This window comes from Sycon ciliatum, chromosome 3 (assembly GCF_964019385.1).
Source record: "Sycon ciliatum chromosome 3, ocSycCili1.1, whole genome shotgun sequence".
Lineage (NCBI taxonomy): Eukaryota > Metazoa > Porifera > Calcarea > Leucosolenida > Sycettidae > Sycon > Sycon ciliatum.
The window spans coordinates 21215054-21236154 of record NC_088645.1 but is presented as its reverse complement, the minus strand read 5'-3'; the positions used below and the strand labels follow the sequence as shown (position 1 = coordinate 21236154).

Genomic DNA, 21101 nt, shown 5'->3' with positions numbered 1-21101 from the left:
ATGGCCACGCGTCGGGAGGCAATAGAGACTTGCCTAACGGCATTTGTTGAGGTGGCAGGTGCATTCGGTCTCAAAGTTAACCTAGAGAAAACCAAGCTCATGGTCACCGGTCATCATGTTACTGAAGAGGATGTGCGTCCGCTGATGTTGAATGGCCATGCGGTGGAGGTGGTCTCTGAGTTTCGCTACCTCGGAACTAATATCCACGCTGATGGCCGCTGCTCCCGGGATATCGAGTCCAGGATAGCTGCTGCATCACGTGCCTTTGGCGTTCTGAGTCGCCCAGTGTTTCGGGATAACAATCTAACGCTGGCCACCAAGCGAACAGTGTTTGAGGCGTGTGTGCTGAGCTTGCTGCTGTATGCGTCTGAGTGCTGGGTACCACTCCAAGCCGATATTGCCAAGCTGTCATCTTTTTACATGAGATGCCTCCGCACCATCATGGGTGTGTCACGCTCTGACGTCTGGGACTTCCACATCAGCAACACCACCATCCTGGAGCAGTGGAATGATGCCAGACCCCTGCCCATCAAGGACCGGATTGTGCAACGCCGTTTGGAATGGTTTGGCCACGTTATGCGCATGGATATGGAACGGACACCCCGGGTTGTTCTGTTCGGCTGCCGACCGGAGACCCGACCTGCATGCGGCCCACGAAAGCGCTGGCGAGACGCTCTGAGTCCGGATCTACAGCGATGTGACGTACAGGACTCTTGGCCAGAAGATACCCAGTCACGACCAGGGTGGAGGAACATCTACCGTGAGCTGGAACCAGCTTCGTCACCAGTGCGTAATGTGCAATGTCTTGTCTGCCGACGCGTATTTAGCAGGCCTTCGGACAAGCGCCGTCACAAGTGCTTGGATGAAAGGGCCAAGCCCATAGCAGAGCAGCGCGGTGCAGTGCAATGTCCCCAATGTCAACGGTGGCTACGCAGCCGTGGTGGGCTATCGCGGCATAAATGCACACCCCATGATCCTCAGCCCCGTGAAGACCATCCCCAAGCTATTGCAAGGGACTGTTGCGCAGCTCACTGCCCCACATGTGACCGCTGTTTCGCCAGACCGTCTGACAGATCACGACACAAATGCCACCGTAGTACGCATCGCCCGACTGCAGCAACACGATTGACATTTGAATGGTCCTGCCCCGACTGTGGCCGCCGTTTTCGCCGCGGGAGCGACCTCACCCGACACAGATGCCAGCGACCTCCCTCCTCCCCGGTTCTCTCTTAAGGAGAGCCACGTGGCCCTTGTGGCAGTGCTGAACAGGAACAGGAACAGGTGTGTGTACGTGTGTGCACTGTACTAAAGTATGTGTGTGTGTACGTGTGTGCACTGTACTAAAGTATGTGTGTGTGTACGTGTGTGCACTGTACTAAAGTATGTGTGTGTGTACGTGTGTGCACTGTACTAAAGTATGTGTGTGTGTACGTGTGTGCACTGTACTAAAGTATGTGTGTGGTGTATGTGTACTTTAAAAGAATTTAACCGAGAGGAAGCAGATAATTTGTTCTAGTTCACATTCGACAGGGCGCGACGTGAGGATCAACGAGAAGCGACGGGACGGTCTGACGGCGTCCAATGTGAATGTAGGGTCTTAACCCTAGCACAACTCTTAAAACGCACACAAATGGCGTAAATCGATAGAGTTGTATTATTACTGTAATATTGCCAAAGCAATGAAAGAGAGATAGAAAGGCAAAACTGCCTTCGATGAAACCATTTTTTGTAATTTTTATTCCTCAAAGGCTTTCGCCTATCGAGGGGGTTTCCAAACTTTTCATAATACCAAATCTGTAAGAGAAGTATTGAGCAATAGGTGAGCAAAGAAAGAGAAAAAGACATAGTCTAGGGCAGAGCTCTGCGCTTGAGCATATGATTGTCAGCTTGCCAAACTATCTACTGGCCTAAAGCTCTAGGTTGAGAATGTCTTGGCCAGTAAGGAAAAGGGTGTACATGTGTAGTAATGACATAGTACAGTGACAGTGTGTATATGTCCTATATACAGATACGCTACGGTATAAATGCCTGGCGAAATACTAGGATGCATGATGGGATATATGCGTACAATCTGGAATCTGAACCAGAAGTAGCGTACACATTATAATTCCGGGAAATGGCCATACAAATCAAAGTCACCGATTATGGAAAACCCAGGAGTGAAAACGGAAAAGTTACAGGTATGGGAACTGCTAAAGTCACCACATGAACACCAGGAACAGGAACGCAACAGTACTTCGGTACAGATCGGGAAGCGGCGGGAAGAGTTGCATCAAGAGTACATAACCCCCCAGAGTGTGCAACGCCTGATCCAGCTCTGCATAGGGTCTTGGTCAAGCGGAATCGGATCTTTGCGTCATAATACCGTACACATCTGAGGGGAACCCGGGGAGTCGCGGGTACTCTTGGATCAAAAACAATGGTGCCCTGCCTCGAGACCGGCCTTGCGCTGGTGTGAAGTGTACGCATGACATCAGAAGATCCGATTCCGCTCGACCAAGACCCTACACAGAGCTGGATCGGCGTTGCACACTCTGGGGGGGGGGGGGGAGGGGTTATGTGCTCTTGGTTGCATCGATCCAACTTTTCATACGGTAGACGGGCGTTGACGGGGACGCAAGCGTACAAAACGGCTGCAATTCGAGTGTGAACAGGAGACGGCGTCGTGCACCGACTACTCCCGATTCGTACTTGGAAATATTTCGCATTTCAAACACTGCACTTCCCATGATAACTCATAGAATGGCTAGCACGCTTGAGTTGAATTATAGCAACATAAGATCGCATGTCAGTTATTGTATTTAGGGATAGTTCAGAAACGTGACAGACGAACAATTCTATCATTTCCTGGGGCTATTATTTGAATGCCACAACTTTCAGGGCGAATTTTTTGGTCTTCATGAAAAACTGGCATTGTGAACTTGAATCCGCTCCTTTCAAGGAGAAATAATTGAAAAGAAGTCCCGAAAAACGAAAAATTAGGTCCGAAAGTCACCCCGTCACGGCCGTGTCTTATGACTCGCGCCGTTCGACGTTGAACGTTGCAACGACTGCTGCATGTCGTGTCGTACGAACCGTACAGGATTTTGCAGCTCAACCCAGCCCTCCCGACAAGCCCTCACGTCCCGTACCGTCGGCGTTGGGTCAAATGTGAAATAGGCTTTATGATGGGAAAGCTGGGGTGAGCTGTAAAATCTTGTACGATTCGTACGACACATGATGCAGTCGTTGCGTCGTTCAACAGCGAACGGCGACAGTCATAAGGCACGGTCCGTGACAGGGTGACTTTTGGACCTAACTTCTTGTTTTTCGGGACTTCTTTTCAAACATTTCTCCTTGAACGAAGCGGAATCAGGTTCACAATACCAGTTTTTCATGAACAACAAAAAAGTAGCTTCGAAAGGTGTGCCATTCAAATAATAGCTCTAGGAAATGATAAACCAGTTCGGCTGCCACGCACCTGAACTATCCCTGAGCTCCTAGTTTTCTCTTTGTTGGCCTCACCCACGGGGCGGCTCTGGCCTTCTCTTCAGGGTCGTCCCTGGGTATTGACTGGCAGTAAGCTTTTCATGCCTTGCAGCCGGTTCTAGAAAATTAATAAAGAAGCAATTATTGCGTCCTTTCCGCATCCTCCTTACCTTAGGGCTCATTTCCTCATAGTGGGGTACATCAGTGAGGGATGAAGCGAATGGGATTTTTGCTGTTTGACCATTTGGGTGGGTGTGATTTACTCACCTCGCACAGCTTTAGAACCAGAATTTGCGCCTTGCTCTTTGAAGGGTGGCGGGCGTTCCTATCGATGCGAGTCTAACGCGAACCGTGAATTCATTATATCTTTATGCACAAACCTACAAGCCTGCAGGGAAGGAGTTAATGCCTAGCGGATGACAGGAATGAGCCCCTTGGGCAGACAGCACAGCAAATTGAAACGTTTAAAACGAAACATAGCTAGCGGACTCACCCGTACGCGATACTCTTCAGCCGTCCTCCCGACCTCGTCCGACACACACACACGCCGTAAGACTGCAATGCACAGTGGTGAAGCACCACAGAATACCAATGGGATGAAATACTCTCTTGTTGTGTTGCCGTTTATTTTCTTGCTCCTTACTACTTCACCGTTTCAGTATTCTAGTATCTGCTTTGGAACATGAACGACTCCAAGCGGCACATGCAATGTAAAATGAAAACAATACAATACAATACATCTACAGCCCAATTGCACCGTACACACCATGCTCAACTTACTTGCCTGGCACGCAGCAGATTACCAGGAGCGTGCACGCGCGATTCTGGCTCCATTGGCATTGTTTTCTATTCGTGCTATCCGTGACTTTTTCGTGAAGCGCGGCTGCACCAAACGCCTACCCAAGACTGGCAAGAGTAAGCAGCGGCGTCGCTCGCATTGGGCACGAGGGGCACGTGCATCCCCTAACAATTTTTATTTCGACCTAGGTTCAGCCTGTACATTATGCGTGGCCATGAATGACATGCACTATTTATCCTAGTTGTATTCCTACATAATAATTATACATCGTATGCGGCCGAGCGCCACCAGCACTCAACTAACTTCAAGGCTAAGCTAAGGCCAGGGAAACGTCTTGTAAGTACTAATCAGTAATCTGACCTCTCAGTGTGGATGATTAGTATTGTCGAGTAAAGCGAATTGTGAGATGCGTGGCGCTACAGAACTCTCCATAATACACCTTCAAGCGGGATGACGACACAATAGGAATAATGATGGGAAAGCTTTAAGGGGGCACATCACCCAAAAATTTCATATGGCATTCAATTGACCGTAACTTTGGTGTTTCTCAGTGGATTTGAGTGAAATTTTGACCACACACTCCTGCCACTATGCTGGCCCTCAGGACATGATTTACAAGTTCTTGCGTCTCACTGACAGGCTTTCCAGGCCGGAAAAACTCAAATTTCCGGCATAGTGCTACGGTGTGCGAGCCACCCAGGAGCCAAACAAATCCATTTACATTTTTTTCACATTTTCGTGCCCATTCTGTCCGTGCGCGGGACCCAAACCTAAAACAAGTCCAGAAGCAGCCATGGGTGGTGGGGTAGGGCCCCTCAACGTGGCCCTGGAATCTGTCACAACGGAACGAGTGGGCGTTCTTTCACGGACTCCCACAGACCCAAGGCAATTTTTGAATTTTTTTAGGTTTGGCACGTGCTACGAGGTCGTACCTTTGATACAACATCCAGTGCTGGGACCTCCACAGCAAGCCATTTCCACAGCGCTGCAAACCAAATCCAGGATGCCCTCAGAAACCGGCAAAGACTGCCACTCACGTTTCACTACTGCCTAGTACTGAATCCTACCTGACTTCTTGACACGACTCAAACTTGCCAAAGTCACTAAATCAACGTCAACTACAATAATCAAGCCACATATCTGCAACGTCACGAGGGTGCTGGCAAAAGTCCTGCTGCACGGCGGCGGGCTTCGCCCGCCGCCGTGCAGCCCAATACGTGTTTTTTTAACGTGATTTTTTGGACTTTTTTGGACTTGGGGCAAAATTCTGCACACTTTCGCGTGTTTCCATAATACGACAAGTTGCGCACGGTCTGCTCACATTCAAATACAGTGCTGCCAACAAATGACAGCATGCAACAAAAAAATCTTTCCTTGCAAGGGCACATTTTCGGCCATAACTCTTGAACGGCTGGTCAGATAGGGACACAGTTTTCAGAGAATTTGCAGCTATTCATGCTCTTTCAACTGACGTAGCACTCAATATGAATTTACAAATTCGATTTTTCAGCGAATTTTTGGGTGATGTGCCCCCTTAAGGGGGCACATCACCCAAAAATTTCATATGGCATTCAATTGACCGTAACTTTGGTGTTTCTCAGTGGATTTGAGTGAAATTTTGACCACACACTCCTGCCACTATGCTGGCCCTCAGGACATGATTTACAAGTTCTTGCGTCTCACTGACAGGCTTTCCAGGCCGGAAAAACTCAAATTTCCGGCATAGTGCTACGGTGTGCGAGCCACCCAGGAGCCAAACAAATCCATTTACATTTTTTTCACATTTTCGTGCCCATTCTGTCCGTGCGCGGGACCCAAACCTAAAACAAGTCCAGAAGCAGCCATGGGTGGTGGGGTAGGGCCCCTCAACGTGGCCCTGGAATCTGTCACAACGGAACGAGTGGGCGTTCTTTCACGGACTCCCACAGACCCAAGGCAATTTTTGAATTTTTTTAGGTTTGGCACGTGCTACGAGGTCGTACCTTTGATACAACATCCAGTGCTGGGACCTCCACAGCAAGCCATTTCCACAGCGCTGCAAACCAAATCCAGGATGCCCTCAGAAACCGGCAAAGACTGCCACTCACGTTTCACTACTGCCTAGTACTGAATCCTACCTGACTTCTTGACACGACTCAAACTTGCCAAAGTCACTAAATCAACGTCAACTACAATAATCAAGCCACATATCTGCAACGTCACGAGGGTGCTGGCAAAAGTCCTGCTGCACGGCGGCGGGCTTCGCCCGCCGCCGTGCAGCCCAATACGTGGTTTTTTAACGTGATTTTTTGGACTTTTTTGGACTTGGGGCAAAATTCTGCACACTTTCGCGTGTTTCCATAATACGACAAGTTGCGCACGGTCTGCTCACATTCAAATACAGTGCTGCCAACAAATGACAGCATGCAACAAAAAAATCTTTCCTTGCAAGGGCACATTTTCGGCCATAACTCTTGAACAGCTGGTCAGATAGGGACACAGTTTTCAGAGAATTTGCAGCTATTCATGCTCTTTCAACGGACGTAGCACTCAATATGAATTTACAAATTCGATTTTTCAGCGAATTTTTGGGTGATGTGCCCCCTTAATATTAAATGTACATGGACTTCTTTTACCCTCTCAATGAGAGACTACATGTACATGTACATGTATGCGCGTCCATAGCCACTTTCAAATAATTTTAGTTCTAGGCTACAGTCCATTTCAAAACTATAGACGCGTACCTCGGCAAAAACCGTTATGCCAGCATCTATACCACATAAAATCTGTGATCACTTTGTGCATAACATTTTCTAAATTGGGTGTCTGTTATCCAATCGTTTAGAAACTACATGAGAGTAATTGTGGAGCGGTCCTGAGCAATATTCCGAAAACTATTCTCAAAAAGTTCCAGCCAAATTTGAAATATTTCAAAAACCCTACGCGTCTATAGTTTTAAAATGAACTGTAAGCTTTCGCCATCATTGCATTGGGTCGTCATACCCTTTGAATGTGTAAAGACAAGTCTAATAATAATAAAAGACAATGAAAGAAACAACCACAAACAACAACCCCAGCGTCCCTGCTCGTTCAGTGCGATTCTTGAACACGGTCTTTCTATCTTACCATTAATTTTCACTTGTTGTTATCCGTGATCAGTGAGCGCCCGCTCAGCACATGGCTTTCAACAGGGCCAAGCTAGCGAGCACCTGCATCAGCGACGTACCAGCATCCAGCTTCAGTTTGGAGCTGAGAATCATGGGCGCCGGGCGACTCTGGAATTTCCGCTAAAAGACTTTGCACGGTTTACATATGCCACGAAATGGCTATGTACACATGTATTATTCATAGTGCTGAAACGATTACGTTTTTTCCTTAGTGGCTTAGCTGATACCATAGCGATCGGCTTATCGGCTAAACGATTATAGTAACTACATCAGTATAAACTTTTCTAAGCACTCGCAGACTCCATTGCAGCCACTCACACATTACAGGGTACCTCACTTCAAACTCTCCAACTACGGTCTCTTCGCTGCATAGGTTCACTTCACTTCCAAAAATAAAAAAATTAGATATAAATGGAATGCACCAAATTTTCGGGCATTGCCCATCTTCAGGGTGAAAAACCATTCAACGGTTCCCTTTTGGAATGGTTTTTCACCCTGAAGATGGGCCATGCCCGAAAATTTGGTGCATTCCATTTACAGTCAAATCTGTCGTAAGTGACCGCCCCTTGGTGCAAGAAAAAGCGGTCGCTTACGGCAGATGTTCTCTTACGGCAGATGTATGGTAAATCCGGCATACCAGGTATATGCTTCCATGTACTCAAATCGACGAGAATAATGTAATTTTTAATATCATTTTATCGGATATTCAACGACGACCATACCCGTATACTATAGTACGCGTATGCGACAGTAGATCGACACTACTGCCTGGACTTGAGTCGAGAGCTACAGCACAGCCTCAGTACAGGCCAGGCGCCAGTCGATCGCACTTGCAAGACAGCGCATTTTCACACTTTGCAGTTGACAGCGCACTGGCAGGTACAGTTTCGCACCTTACTGAACCTGGGTCGCGGTCGCTTAAACTAAAAGCAGATTTGAATGCAGCCACCGTGCATGAAATCGCGGTCGCTGGTCGCGCACAGCAGATGGTCGCTCAGGACAGATCAGTTTGTATGTGAAACCGTCGGTGCACGGAAAATCGGTCGCTAACGGTAGATGGTCGCCTACAGCAGAGGTCGCTAACGGCAGATTTGACTGTACTACCAAGACTTACTAGAAGTCAGGCCGTCGTGGTGTCCAGGAAACGGATAATGGCGTTAACCTGCACTCGTTTGTTTTCACGCTAGTTCCTACTAAAAAAACGTGTAGCGGGTAGCCTGTGTACTGTATGTTGTAGTGTAGGCTAGAGTATGATTTACTAGTGGCGTGATTGTATTGTACTGACAGTGCACTCTGGTTTTGTTGTGTAAACGAGAGAGCTTGGAAGCTCAGGGCCCTACGCTATGCTTTTTTTCCTTGATGACCTAGACAAAAAAAGCATAGGGATGTTATAAATTCTTTAAAAATTCCTTTTTTTAAGACATAACCTGGGATTTGAACCCGCACTATCGCGCCCTGTATGCATCCCCGGTCTTAAAAAAATTCCTTTTTTTTAAGACGTAACCTGGGATTCGAACCCGCACTATCGCGCCCTGCATGCATCCCCCGATACACTTCGCATACATACTAATTCTTCCAAGTTGCTTCCCATTATGATCTTGCATTTGAAAGCCCTATTTGAATATGCATTGTGGCCAGCCGTCTTTGAATGTACGGTACGGTAGGGATAGGTACGGGACAGGTACGATCGAGGGTAATACGACACCGTCTCCCGTACCGTACCATCAAACACAGCTGGCCAGATACAGCTGCCCGCAATATTCAAATAGGGCTTTTAAACGCAAGATCATAACGTGAAGCAACTAACTTGGAAGAATGGGTATGAATGCGAAGTGTATGAAGGAATGCATGTAGGGCGATAGTGCGGGTTCGAATCCCAGGATATGCCTGAAAAAATAGGTGAATTGAAAAATTTATAACATCCCTATGATTTTTTGCAGTCAGATACGGGATAGCGCCAGGCGTGACACAAACAAACAAACAAACACACAAACAAACAAATACCAAATTAAAGCTGTGTGGACCCTGGCTAGCGCCAGACGTTACTGCAGTAACGTCTTTTGCATAGCTACGGGAATAAAACAGAACTTTACGATGTTGTTGTCTTGCAGCGGTGTCATCGAGACTTGCTTCTACCTTCTTGGGTCTCATTAGCAGAGCTCAGAATGACCGGCCAAATCTAGCGCAATGAAGTTTAATGAACAACAATATCATTTTTTGATACCGGCTCAAAGCATCAACGTCAGAGCATTCTCTAGCTGCGAGAAACACAGCGATACTTTTTCCTTAGGTCTCATCTGCGGAGCTCAGGGAGACTAGTAGTAGTAGCCACGCCGATTGCTACTGTGCGTGCCACTATGTGGAAAGTGCTAACAATTTGCTGACCTGGGCATCCGCACACGGCCTTTGTCTAGTACGTCTGCTGCCGACTAGTGTGAAAGTGCTGGTAGGGCGCACGTACCTGTACTCAGCGAGTACTGTCATAATCCTGGCGACCGGTTTGATCTTGGGCATTACCATGATTACGTGGCATTACCAATGAAAGATATTGCCGCAACAATGAATCCTGAAGAGTGGAGCGTTTTCCTTCGCAACACAGCATGGCGCCGCTGGTACCGATGATGCAGGCTGTTATGACTGGAGTCGAGAAGACTGGGTGTAATAACATCCGACTGTGTTGAGGTGGCGACCTGTGGGAGAAGTCACTGCGCAATGAAGTAAGGAAACGCAACGCACACTTGTGTTAGCACAAACGTCCCCCCCCCGCACACACACACACACACACACAGGCCCCCGCACACCCCACACACTCCCCCCCCCCCGCACGCACACCACACAGGTTCTCCGGTACGGTGAGCTTCGTTACGGCGGCAGCCTTGGCTGGGCCTTTTAGGCAACGTTGCAGACGAATTACATTTTCCGATGGCGAAAACCCACACTCGTCTGACGTCCTCTGGTAGGTAGAGGCGAATACAGTACGAGCCACTGCAAGTCATCACCAACCGTCTGTCGGATCAGGAACTTCGACATCAGACTAGTTCGAGTATAACAGTCTCTATGGATGGGTGCAGTGGGTACTGTGTAATGTCCGCCATCTCCCAATATCGATGTCTTAGTTACTAATTGACGTATTGTGCAATGTGCGATGTCAGTTGAGTCTGTATGATTGTGTCAATGAACGAATGCGTTTGCCACGTACCATGTTGGAAGGGTCCCAGTAGAATCGTCTTACCGGCTACGTTTCGTTCACCAGATCAGCGTTCTAGCTCCTTGGACTATGAGCAACTTTGTGTAGGTCATGGCCTACTCGCTTTTGTCCTGTGTTCTCTCTGCCTTCTTTCTCCCTGTCGCCGTGCTATGCTTTTCTGAGTCACATCTGGCTGCGGCCAACTACCCTTCACGTTGTGTGTTGTCGCTATTTCTCTCTATGTCTCCGTGTGTGCCAGTGTATATGGAGCGAGAATTAATACATCTGCGGCTCCTTTGCCCCATTTCTTCTTATCTGTGCTGTTTTGGTTCTGATACAGTGATCGTTTGACGTTTTTTCCCCACAGCATATTGTTTTTTATCCTCCTGCCTTCGTTGTCCAGCACAAGCTAAGATTTGGACCTATCGGTCGAGTTCAACGGGAGAAAATGAACGTAATAATAATAATAATAATAATAATAATAATTGGTGTGTTGCTTTTTACGTGGGAGCTTTTCCTGCAGACTTTCATTCTCACATGACTAAGTCACCGCAAATGTTCAGGCCTGGCCCTTTTTCACCAACCAAAGTCCACAACAAAGCCCATGGTCGTCATGATCATAATTTTAGCGACAAACACGCTGAGAAAATTATTTTACCATTTAGAGCAAAGGGGAGCGCTAACCTTACTATTATTTTCATTATCATTGTTGTGAAGTTGGTTGTTCCAACGAGGAACACACGCTTCTTGCCGAACTTAACACTTGACTGACTCACGACTGCCACCCGGAGCACAAGAGGAGCACGTCGCACCTTCCACTCGGCAAACGTGCAAGAAAGCACCACTCCCTGCTCAGTACACAGTGTTTCGGGGAATTCACTCCTCATCAGTTGAGCTTGAGTAGGCCGAGGAAGATTGTGTCTGAAAAGCAACAATCATATACTGCTCTCAAGGCCACACCATCACTAGGGATACAAACTAACAGATACGCTTTATTTCGAGCGCGACAAACACCTCTTGAAGCCTCAGGCAGCAGCGTGAGTCAGTGTCGCTCATGGAGTTGTGCTTAACAGACGTTGACAGCCAGTAGCTAGCCACAACGCTGTCACCTCCAACAACTAGTGTCACGTCCGCGTGAGGGACAACAATACGAACTTAGAAGTTGCGACTTCTGCGGTAATAGTCATGAAGTTGGTTGTTCCAACTAGGAACACACGCTTCTTGGCGAACTTGACACTTCACTGACTCACGACTGCCATCCGGAGCACACGAGGAGAACGTCGCACCTTCCACTCGGCAAATCTGCTAGACAGCACCACCCCCTGATCAATAGCTTAGGAGATAAGGGATGGAGCCAGCGTGATCATAGTATGTAACGCATAATTATGCAGAAGTAATAATAATTATGTAAATCTTAAAAACGATAGTGTGGTGGACCTGTGCAGAGGATAAGTATCATGGACATGACTAGCATGTACGTGTGTAACTTATAAGTGAGCTAGGGCACATCACACACATATGCGCATGTTCAAAAAGGAGATCAACCTGATAGGCGTTCGCCGAGATTGGACAATTATTCCGTTTCTCTTCCCAAATATTTGGCACTAAAATCTGCATGAAAGTTAGAAGCACAACAGTGGCGAGCAAACCTCGCACCAGGGGACAAAAATGCAATTTAGTGCCATTCTAGCTGCTTAGTTCTTTTTTCGTTTTCCGCACCTCTTTTTCTTTCCTATAATAGTGTTTGATTAAGTATTCCATCCAAAGCTACGGACATGTGTGTTCACTGAAGTTCGTTACAAGAAAACCGTTCTGAAAACTTCTTCTTCTTTTTAAATGTACAATCCACATTCACATTGCTCTCGCATGTTTGTTACTACATGTATTGTAAAAACGCATGGTTACCTCACCATTGGTACTCGCGATTGCCATATGACAGCTGGGTTTTTCAGCTTCACCTTGATCCTAACCTTCTTGCTAGTATTCGTCTTCATCGGCGGCGTCATAATCTGCATCACAAAAGGTATAATCTGCCTCTCCTCCTGACTGGTATTGGACGACTTCAACATCATCCGTCCCCTCATCCTGGACATCAGCGTGTAGTCCGAGTCTTCACACACTTCTACGACAAGGACAAAATTAGTGTCACCTTTATCCCAATTAGTGAATACAATCATGTACATGAAAAATGAAATTCTGATGACCATTCATCAACACCATTATGGCAAGGTGCTGCTGAGTCAGGCTAAACTCAAACTTTATAGTTCGAGGGACTATGGTTTCTCCGTGGCCAAATGAAGGCAGCAGAATAGGTTTAAAAAGGGTGTCCAGCCTTTCATGGAAAGGTCCATACTATATACTATATACACTATATACATAAAGGTCCATATTTTTAAGGATAACATCAGTGTCGTCATTGTCCTGGACAGTTAAAGCATGGAAATTGAACATCTGATGACCATCCGTCAATACCACGAGCATGGGGTGGCGTGAAACCCCGCCGCATACCAGCGTCGATACTACCCCTGTGGTTTGACGATCATTTTAGCATCGTCGTGCACACCTGGTATTGCAGACATTAGGATGTTCGATTCCATGAAACTGCTTTCCTTATACCGGTACATGTACAGAACATTTGAACTTCCTAGTTTCCTAAATATTTGACAGTGATGTTTCCCAACTGATGAATATCACCATATAACTTATTCTTGGAAACACTAAACCTACAATCTTCCTCTGAGTGTTCATCATCGGCGTCATACTCTTGCAAAGCGCGAGCAGCATCTAATAGCTTCTTTCTTCTCGCCTTTCTTCTTCGCTTCCTTTCTTTTTACTGGACGACGTCAAACTCATCGCCAAACTCTTCTTTATCGGCGTCGTAGTCCGAAGATGCATCGACGTCAACGAGAAGGAAAACATCAGTTCGGACGTCTCCATTGACATAACGATTGACAACATATTGATGGAACAAAATTCGAATGAAAATATTGAAGAAACAACATGATACACAGATGGAATTGGCCACACGACGGCCAAACAAAACTATGGCGACATGGTCATTGGTTCTTTTGCCAGTAATATTTCTCGGCATTCATACTGTTGGAAGCTACAGCAGTTCAGGTAGAGGCGGCTTCTCGACAGCCTGTCGATGAGTGTGTGTCTCCTTTTGCGGTGCTAGGTAGGATGGTTAGGGTGGCTGCATTTATTCTGTGATGACGTTTGCTTCATGTTGCTGTGTTCCCGCATGTTGTTGATGTAGTTAGTAATTGACGCTCTGAGTTTTGGTGGTGCCATGGCTCCGAAATCCGGCCCTGCTGCGGCTGTTCCTGCTTACCGAGCCGCCTCAGCAGTGAAAACAAGAATGATGTTGGAGTAACAGCAATTAATATTATTAAAATTGTTGGGCAGAAAGACTTATAAAAGGCAAAACATGGAAATTAGAGGGACTCAATGTATGTATGTGTTAAAGTCCACAAACTAACTCAGTATAATCTTCCTCTCCTGCTGAATGTTGTCGGACGACTTCTACGTCTTCTGTCTCCTCATCCTCGACATCAGCGTCGCAGTCCTCACACACTTCTATCACAGGGACAAGATCAGTGTCGCCGTTATCTTGATCAGTTAATACATATACAAGAAAGATGAACTTCTTGTGACCGTCTATCAACATCATTAAGTCAAGGTCTCAAACTTTAACGTTTGAAACTGCGCTCCTTATATCACGTTTGAACTTACCAAGTATTTGACTGTGATGTATTCCAACTGTAGAATATCACAATATAACATTCTTGAAAATACTAAACCTAAAGTCAGCCCAGTTATTCCTGCGTTCAAGAACAAAGTCAGCGCAGCGGAGCCCACGAATTACAGGTCTATTTCGCTCTTACCCTGCCAGGCAAATCTGTTAGAGAAAATCACAGCACGCCGCCGTATTCCTAACGGATGTTCCAGGGCTGGCTGGCTGGCTGGCTTATCGAAACTCAAAGAAGCCGTGTTTGTACTGGACGGTTATATTAACGGAATATTAATTGTATGCATGTGTTGCATGGTACGAAAGTGATATATCGTTAGGGCAGCAGCGGCCGTGCTGCTGTCGTTGCTGCTGTACGAAATATCAAGTCCTCCAACGAATTTGATTGACGACCTCAGGGCTGCTCCTGGGCGACTAAATCGGTCGTCTTCGATGATATTATTTTCATCATAATAATTTCGCTGAATCCTGTGTTAGAAACGAAATAGAAGAAATTTCTAAGATATAAAAAGCATACGTGTCACTGGGTGGATGGGTTGCAACATTAGTGTGTGTGTGTGTGTGTGTGTGTGTGTGTGTGTGTGTGTGTGTGTGTGTGTGTGTGCTGTTTGCAATGTGCACCTTGTCCGTTTCAAAAATATAGACGCAATATTAGACGGAATATTGTTGTATGTATGTGTTGAAGGACACGGCTGCTGCTGCTGCTGCTCTGGCACCATCCTTGCCGCTGCTACAACAACCGCGTTTGCTATCTACGGCTGGTAGTGGCCACCCGTGGCGGAAACGTGTTCTCGAAATCCAGCCCTGGAGTCTTTGGCGCTGTGAGAGTTGGGTGGGTGCCCGGATTCCGATTCCAGCACCTCAGTGGACAGACTGAACTGACCACGTTGTCGTTGTGCCTGAATACCCTCTAACCGTTGTCGTGCTTGCAGGATACTTGTGGGTCCAGAATAGCTGTCGGGTAGATGTGCACTACTGCGGCCACCACTACCGCTGCTATTCTTGGTAGCACAGTGACTCTATTAGTATTAGTGAGAGCTAGCCGCTAGCTCGGTGTGACTAGCCATCCTTGGTGAGGTGAGGCTTGTCTCATCTTCATGCACTGCGACACCGTACTGCTTACGATGGCGGTTGCTGTGCCGATTGTCCCCCCCCCCCCTTGGTGGAACCATACGCCCAGACCTTGCACCGAACGTGATCCCCGCTGCCGTGTCTGACGCTATAGTCGCCAGTGGATGTGACACAAGGGGTGCTGGTGCATGTGATCTTATAGCCGCTGGTGCATGAGATGCATTGGTCGCTGGTGCGTGTGCTCTAGCATCCGGTAATCCATACGTTGAAGAAGCAGCAGGAGCAGCAGTTGACAGGGGGTGGTCGTTGTAGGCCAGCTAGCAACGGCGGCGTTGGTACAGAGCTGCGGGGCCTGACATCACCTGTAGTGGTATCTGCATCGCCGAGCGACGTCGCTTACGTGTTCTGTCGGCCAGCTATGCGACTACTAAAGTGCTGTGGACTGTGGTGGGATCCATTCTCCTGTAGCAAGGCAGCTACCAGGTTGTGAGCAGTAAGGTGTTTACCCTTGCTTTCAAGTCTTGAAAATAAACTATAGACCTCACCGAGACGGACTCCATTCCGGTAAGCCCCCACTTCAGCGAAACCCTTAACCGCGTGGCTCATTCCAACGCGCTCACGATCGCGAGCCCCAACCTCCACCACACTCACATGGAACAATATCATTTGAGCGCAGGCTCATTATAGCATGATCCCTATGTAAAGCACACAAAGTAACGAAACTCATTTCGAAGCAATTCAAAATTTATACAGATGTTCACATTTCAATGCATTAAATTATGTCCAATACCAGAAAGGAAAGGAATTCCCTTGTCGTAACGTCGCCTTCATTGAGCCGGCGTTGTAAGGTTTTAATGCGGGCGTTCAGTTCCTTTTATTAGCGACGGACTCGATGGGTTTGCTGGCCTGCTGCTATTTTATTTTTGGGGTTGCATTTCGGCCATTGCAGCGAGAGTCATCAGCTCCCGTCGCCAGTTGTTGACGCACCTCTCTCCGGCACGATGGCAATAATCTTCACAGCCAATGATCCCACCGAGATATTGGTGACCCTCCGCCGTGACGCAGACTCCCGTCGCCTCGAACACTAATGAAGTGCAAGTAAGTTGGTTGCATTCGAATCATTAAACAGTATGTGTATGTACCTGAGGTCATTACACAGTTGACAGTGCTGGACTTTATAGCATGCAATTGTGTGTGCAAGTACACAGCCACACACACAGCAATGTATACAGACAACCAGCACCCCCCCCCCCCCACACACACACAGAGTGTCCGAATACTTTTTTTCACAAGATGGCCACATTCCAAAACGCACAGTGATGCACATGGCGATGGCAGCCGAAGCAGTGAAGGTGGGGCAAAAGCAGCTAAACCAACCAGGGGTCTTGGTTTCAGCACCGTTCATGCGTGCCAAACAGAAAGATAGGAAAGTAGAAAAATGAGCAGTTGAACTACAGAGCAAAAAAGGAAGTAAGGTGCCAGCACGGTCACGGAATTTTGTTCAATGGGAAGAAATGGTTAAGGTTCAGGCACACCACACATTAACTGCATACGCCCAGCAGCAAGTATTCGAATGCATAAACACACGCACGCGCGCGCACATGCACACACGCACAGCAACACACACACACAAGTATTATCCACACACACACACACACACACACACACACACACACACACACACACACACACACACACACGTACTATACACACACACACGCACAAGTACTATAAACACACACGCGCACACACATACATACTATCCACACACACACACACATGCATTCGAATGCATGCTATGCACACACACACACACACGTTACATTTGTTGCCAATTAAACCAACGATTCAAGCGCATATCATGCCACTCTGCCGTGTTGAGGTAGGCACGACCGTCGTATCCGCCGAAAACAAAGATGTTGCCCATGGCGCCCATCTCCGCCATTGTGACCATGCCATGGTTTGCACGCGGTCGATTCATTTCCGTGAGTTGTCGCCACTTGCCCTCGCGCGTATCTAGCATTTCCACACTGGATAGAACGCTGCCGTCACACATACCACCGGATGCGAAGAGATTGCCATTGAGCACAGTGGATGCTGAAGAGTGGCGCGGCTTGGCCAGTCGTGCACCACCTGGCGTAGACCATCTGTTACTGCCAATGTCGTACACGTCCACGGCGTCCAGTGGAGACTGAAATGACTCGTACACACCACCCACTACATACACACGCTCCTTGTTGACAAGCTGAGCCGTGCAGCAAGAACGTGGCATGGACATGCGTGCAGCGCTACTCCAACTGTCTTCTGACACGGTGTAAATCTCGGACGAGCTCGTGTACATACCACTGTGGCTTCTCCCGCCAGCAGCGATCAGCGCATTGCTTCCTGTGTCGAGAGGGGCAAGCGCGAAGTCCAGACGACTGGTGCTCATGGGAGATACCCACGTGGGTACTTGGCGCCGCTTGGTAGCAAAGAGAGAACGCTGATACTTGAGAACAGAGCGATCAGTACACTTTGGATGTGCGCATGGATGGTAACTTCCGCCCACGCAAAGCACACTGTCATCATCATCTAATAACACACCTTGTCCGTGCGACCAACCGTACCTTACAACATCGGTATGCTCCTGCCAGCGGTTATTTGCTATGGAGTACGTCGCTGCGATGGTCAGCAAATTCTGTCTATTGTTGCCACCGAAGGACCAGATTGTATGGCTTTTGTCACAGAGAGTAGCACCAGGACACAGATCAGTCATTTTGGCCCGGACCGTTTTTGCAAACTGAGCAACGTCTTGGCTGTTATCATCGAAGACGCCGCCGGCAACTACGGATCCAACACCGTCTATTTCCTCGTACGTCGGTAACTTCTCACTGGTTCTCGGTGTGGAGGACAAGATCTTGCTGCTGCCACATTCTGCAGGGCTGTCCAGGCAGTCGTCCAACCAATCTAGACCAGTGCGTACACACATGCGCACTAGCTTCTCCTCCACACTTACGATGGCACTTGGGCCACGGAGAAGAAGCACCAGGTGGAAGTCTGGGAAGCACTCTGTCTTGCTCAAAGATAAACGCATGCTTCTTGCATGAGCATTGGCATCTATGCCATAAATGCCAGAGTCATTTGAAGTACTTGTCAGCGTTTGAAAGTGAGGACCATGAGCCGGGGATACCTCCGTGGCCGGAAACAGACATCGGGGACGAAGTGGCAGGCTGCTTTGATTATGGTCAGCTGTAGCGTCGTCGTCTCCGGCAGCAGCTGATCCAGGTGCTGATTGCTCGCTACGCGGCTCGGTTGCTTGGCTCGGAGTTGCATTCCTTTGTAGTGGTACAGCCCGTGCTCGTCTTGAGACTGGCGAGACTGGCGAGACTGGCGAGGTAGCAACAGTATGCACAGCAGTGTGGCTCCCGCACAATGCTGCTGGCGTGACATCCATACTGAAAGTATGGATGTTATCTCGGTAGGACTTGGACACATGGGCACTAGGCCGCCGGCTTTTTGGGGCAAACCGTTCGTGCAGCTTTCCGCATGCATACAGCATGAGCGCTTCTTTGCTCGGGTATGGACCGTTACCAGTGAGCTGTATGTCCACTGTGAGCTCTGGTAAACGACACGTACCAGTCCAAGAACTCATATGGGTTAACACGTCGCTCAAAGCTGGCCCGTTCCCATCGCGAACTGTACGATGGTAGGTATCAGCCAGGCCGTCGTGGTTGTGTCGCACAGCCAGTACAAAGTCATTGGCAGCAGCTACCGCGTCATCCATGTTGTTGCTGTTGATTATCATCTTACTGCGCAATGCCATGATCCTGATAAGGACAAAATGGACAACACTGAATCCCATTATTATTAAAAGAAAGGGATTCCAACATGCTACAGTCGTGGCAAGTGAAATTCGACACTTGGCATAAGGGATTGCACCATGCATCATGCAGGCCTGCATACATAGTACATGTGTTTCATACAACTTTTATCTGCCTCTCGAACTCATCACAGGCAAGGTTCAAAGTCAATGTTCAAACGGTGCTGGCAAAAATGAATGAAGATTGGATACCAATATTCCGTATGTCAAGTTATGTGTACCATGTTTGTGAACTGTGTGTATCTACGCTGTGACCTTTTGATCTGTCAGTGATGCATGCAGCTTAAGTGCAGTGCATTACATCATTGATGTCCATTTGAGGCGCTGTCCCCTATCGCAAGTGTGGGATTTCACTTGCCACAACTCTACAATCATGTTATCCATAGTTTTCACCTAATGTTATTATAATGTCGTTTTTAGCAAAGGTAGAATCTACCCTGACAGTGTCAGATTTATCAGTTTCTTTCCTTACCCTTGTGTTGAAGCAAAAAGGATAGGTCCGACGTTGTCCGAGTGGATGCTTGGCAGCCTGCACACGCTAGTGCTTGACTATTATACCGTACTGCTATCAGCTGAGGGTATTACTGCTTGATAGAGGCAATAACTACTTCTACTCCACTGTCACAACGCCTCACAAAGTGGCAAAGGACGAAAGCAGGCCACAGGAGCACAACTAAAAAGAGCAACGATTTTCTTGTCCGCTACTACTAACGTTAGTACTATTATGCCATGCCCTCAGCTCTAAACACAAGCATTTATGCCGATCTCAGAGCACCGGTGGCCCCATGGTAGCGAGCATCTAGCGCCTGCGCCTGGAAATGGCGAGGATGAGCAGGCCACGTAGGCATAATTATCTACACATGAGCAAACCATCATGCTACTAGTACTTGCTAGTTTCCCCCAAACAATAGAAATACTCCACTCTCTCCCATGGTGGGACCTACGTACTTCAAATAATAATCATCTTCCCATCAATTCATATTCTTGCCAAACCGAAGACGAACTGCAAACACGTCATTGTATTGCACGAACCGTAATTCTACCATGCTTACCAAGTGCGAGTAGAATTACGTAGATCGTGACGTGTATGGTACTGTTAAGTATAGCTTGCACTAAATTCTTCAGACACAACGGACAACGGGACAGGTAGGTAGAACGACATTTATTGGGGAGAGGGAGACAAAGACGAACTACTACGGCGACATTATGGGAGAGAGAGACAAGAGATAGCAAGAGTACATGAAAACCAGAGTGTGTAGCTTGGGGCCTTCTCTGCTATGCGTGTCCATGGTGTCTGTCACGGCGGAATTCCGTGATTACATCATTTTGGTGCAGATCTGAGGCGGGAAATGGCGTAGTGCGTACAACTGAGCTGCAGTTGTGCAGAAAGAGACCTGCTTGAATCCTGCTTGTTTGTTTGTGTGTTTGTTTGTGTCACACCTGCCGCTATCCCGTATCTGACGGCAAAAAATCATAGGGATGTTATAAATTTTTCAATTCTCCTATTTTTTCAGGCATATCCTGGGATTCGAACCCGCACTATCGCCCTACATGCATTCCCCCATACACTTCGCATTCATACTCATTCTTTTCACGCATTCATACTCATTCTTCCAAGTTGCTTCACGTTATGATCTTGCGTTTGAAAGCCCTATTTGAATATTGCGGGCAGCTGTATGTGGCCAGCTGTGTTTGATGGTATGGTACGGGAGACGGTGTCGTATTACCCTCGATCGTACCTCTCCCGTACCTATCCCTTCCGTACCGTACCATCAAAGACGGCTGGCCACAATGCATATTCAAACAGGGCTTTCAAATGC

At 47.6% G+C, this 21101-nt stretch overlaps 1 protein-coding gene across 1 annotated transcript; it reads right to left on the bottom strand.

The window, feature by feature from the left end:
• Positions 1–17114: 17114 nt before the first annotated feature.
• LOC135812574 (uncharacterized) lies at positions 17115–20172 on the bottom strand. The gene is made up of 2 exons (XM_065325901.1): positions 19754–20172; positions 17115–19228 (listed from the first exon to the last, which is right to left on the bottom strand). Exon 2 carries the CDS (start codon positions 19222–19224, stop codon positions 17242–17244), a length of 1983 nt encoding a protein of 660 aa, XP_065181973.1. The 5' UTR covers positions 19225–19228; positions 19754–20172; the 3' UTR covers positions 17115–17241.
• Between the last annotated feature and the right edge of the window lie 929 nt (positions 20173–21101).

Bases quoted from the DNA above. Each gene is read 5' to 3' on its own strand.
- LOC135812574 (XM_065325901.1), bottom strand. From the start codon at position 19,224: ATGGCATTGCGCAGTAAGATGATAATCAACAGCAACAACATGGATGAC.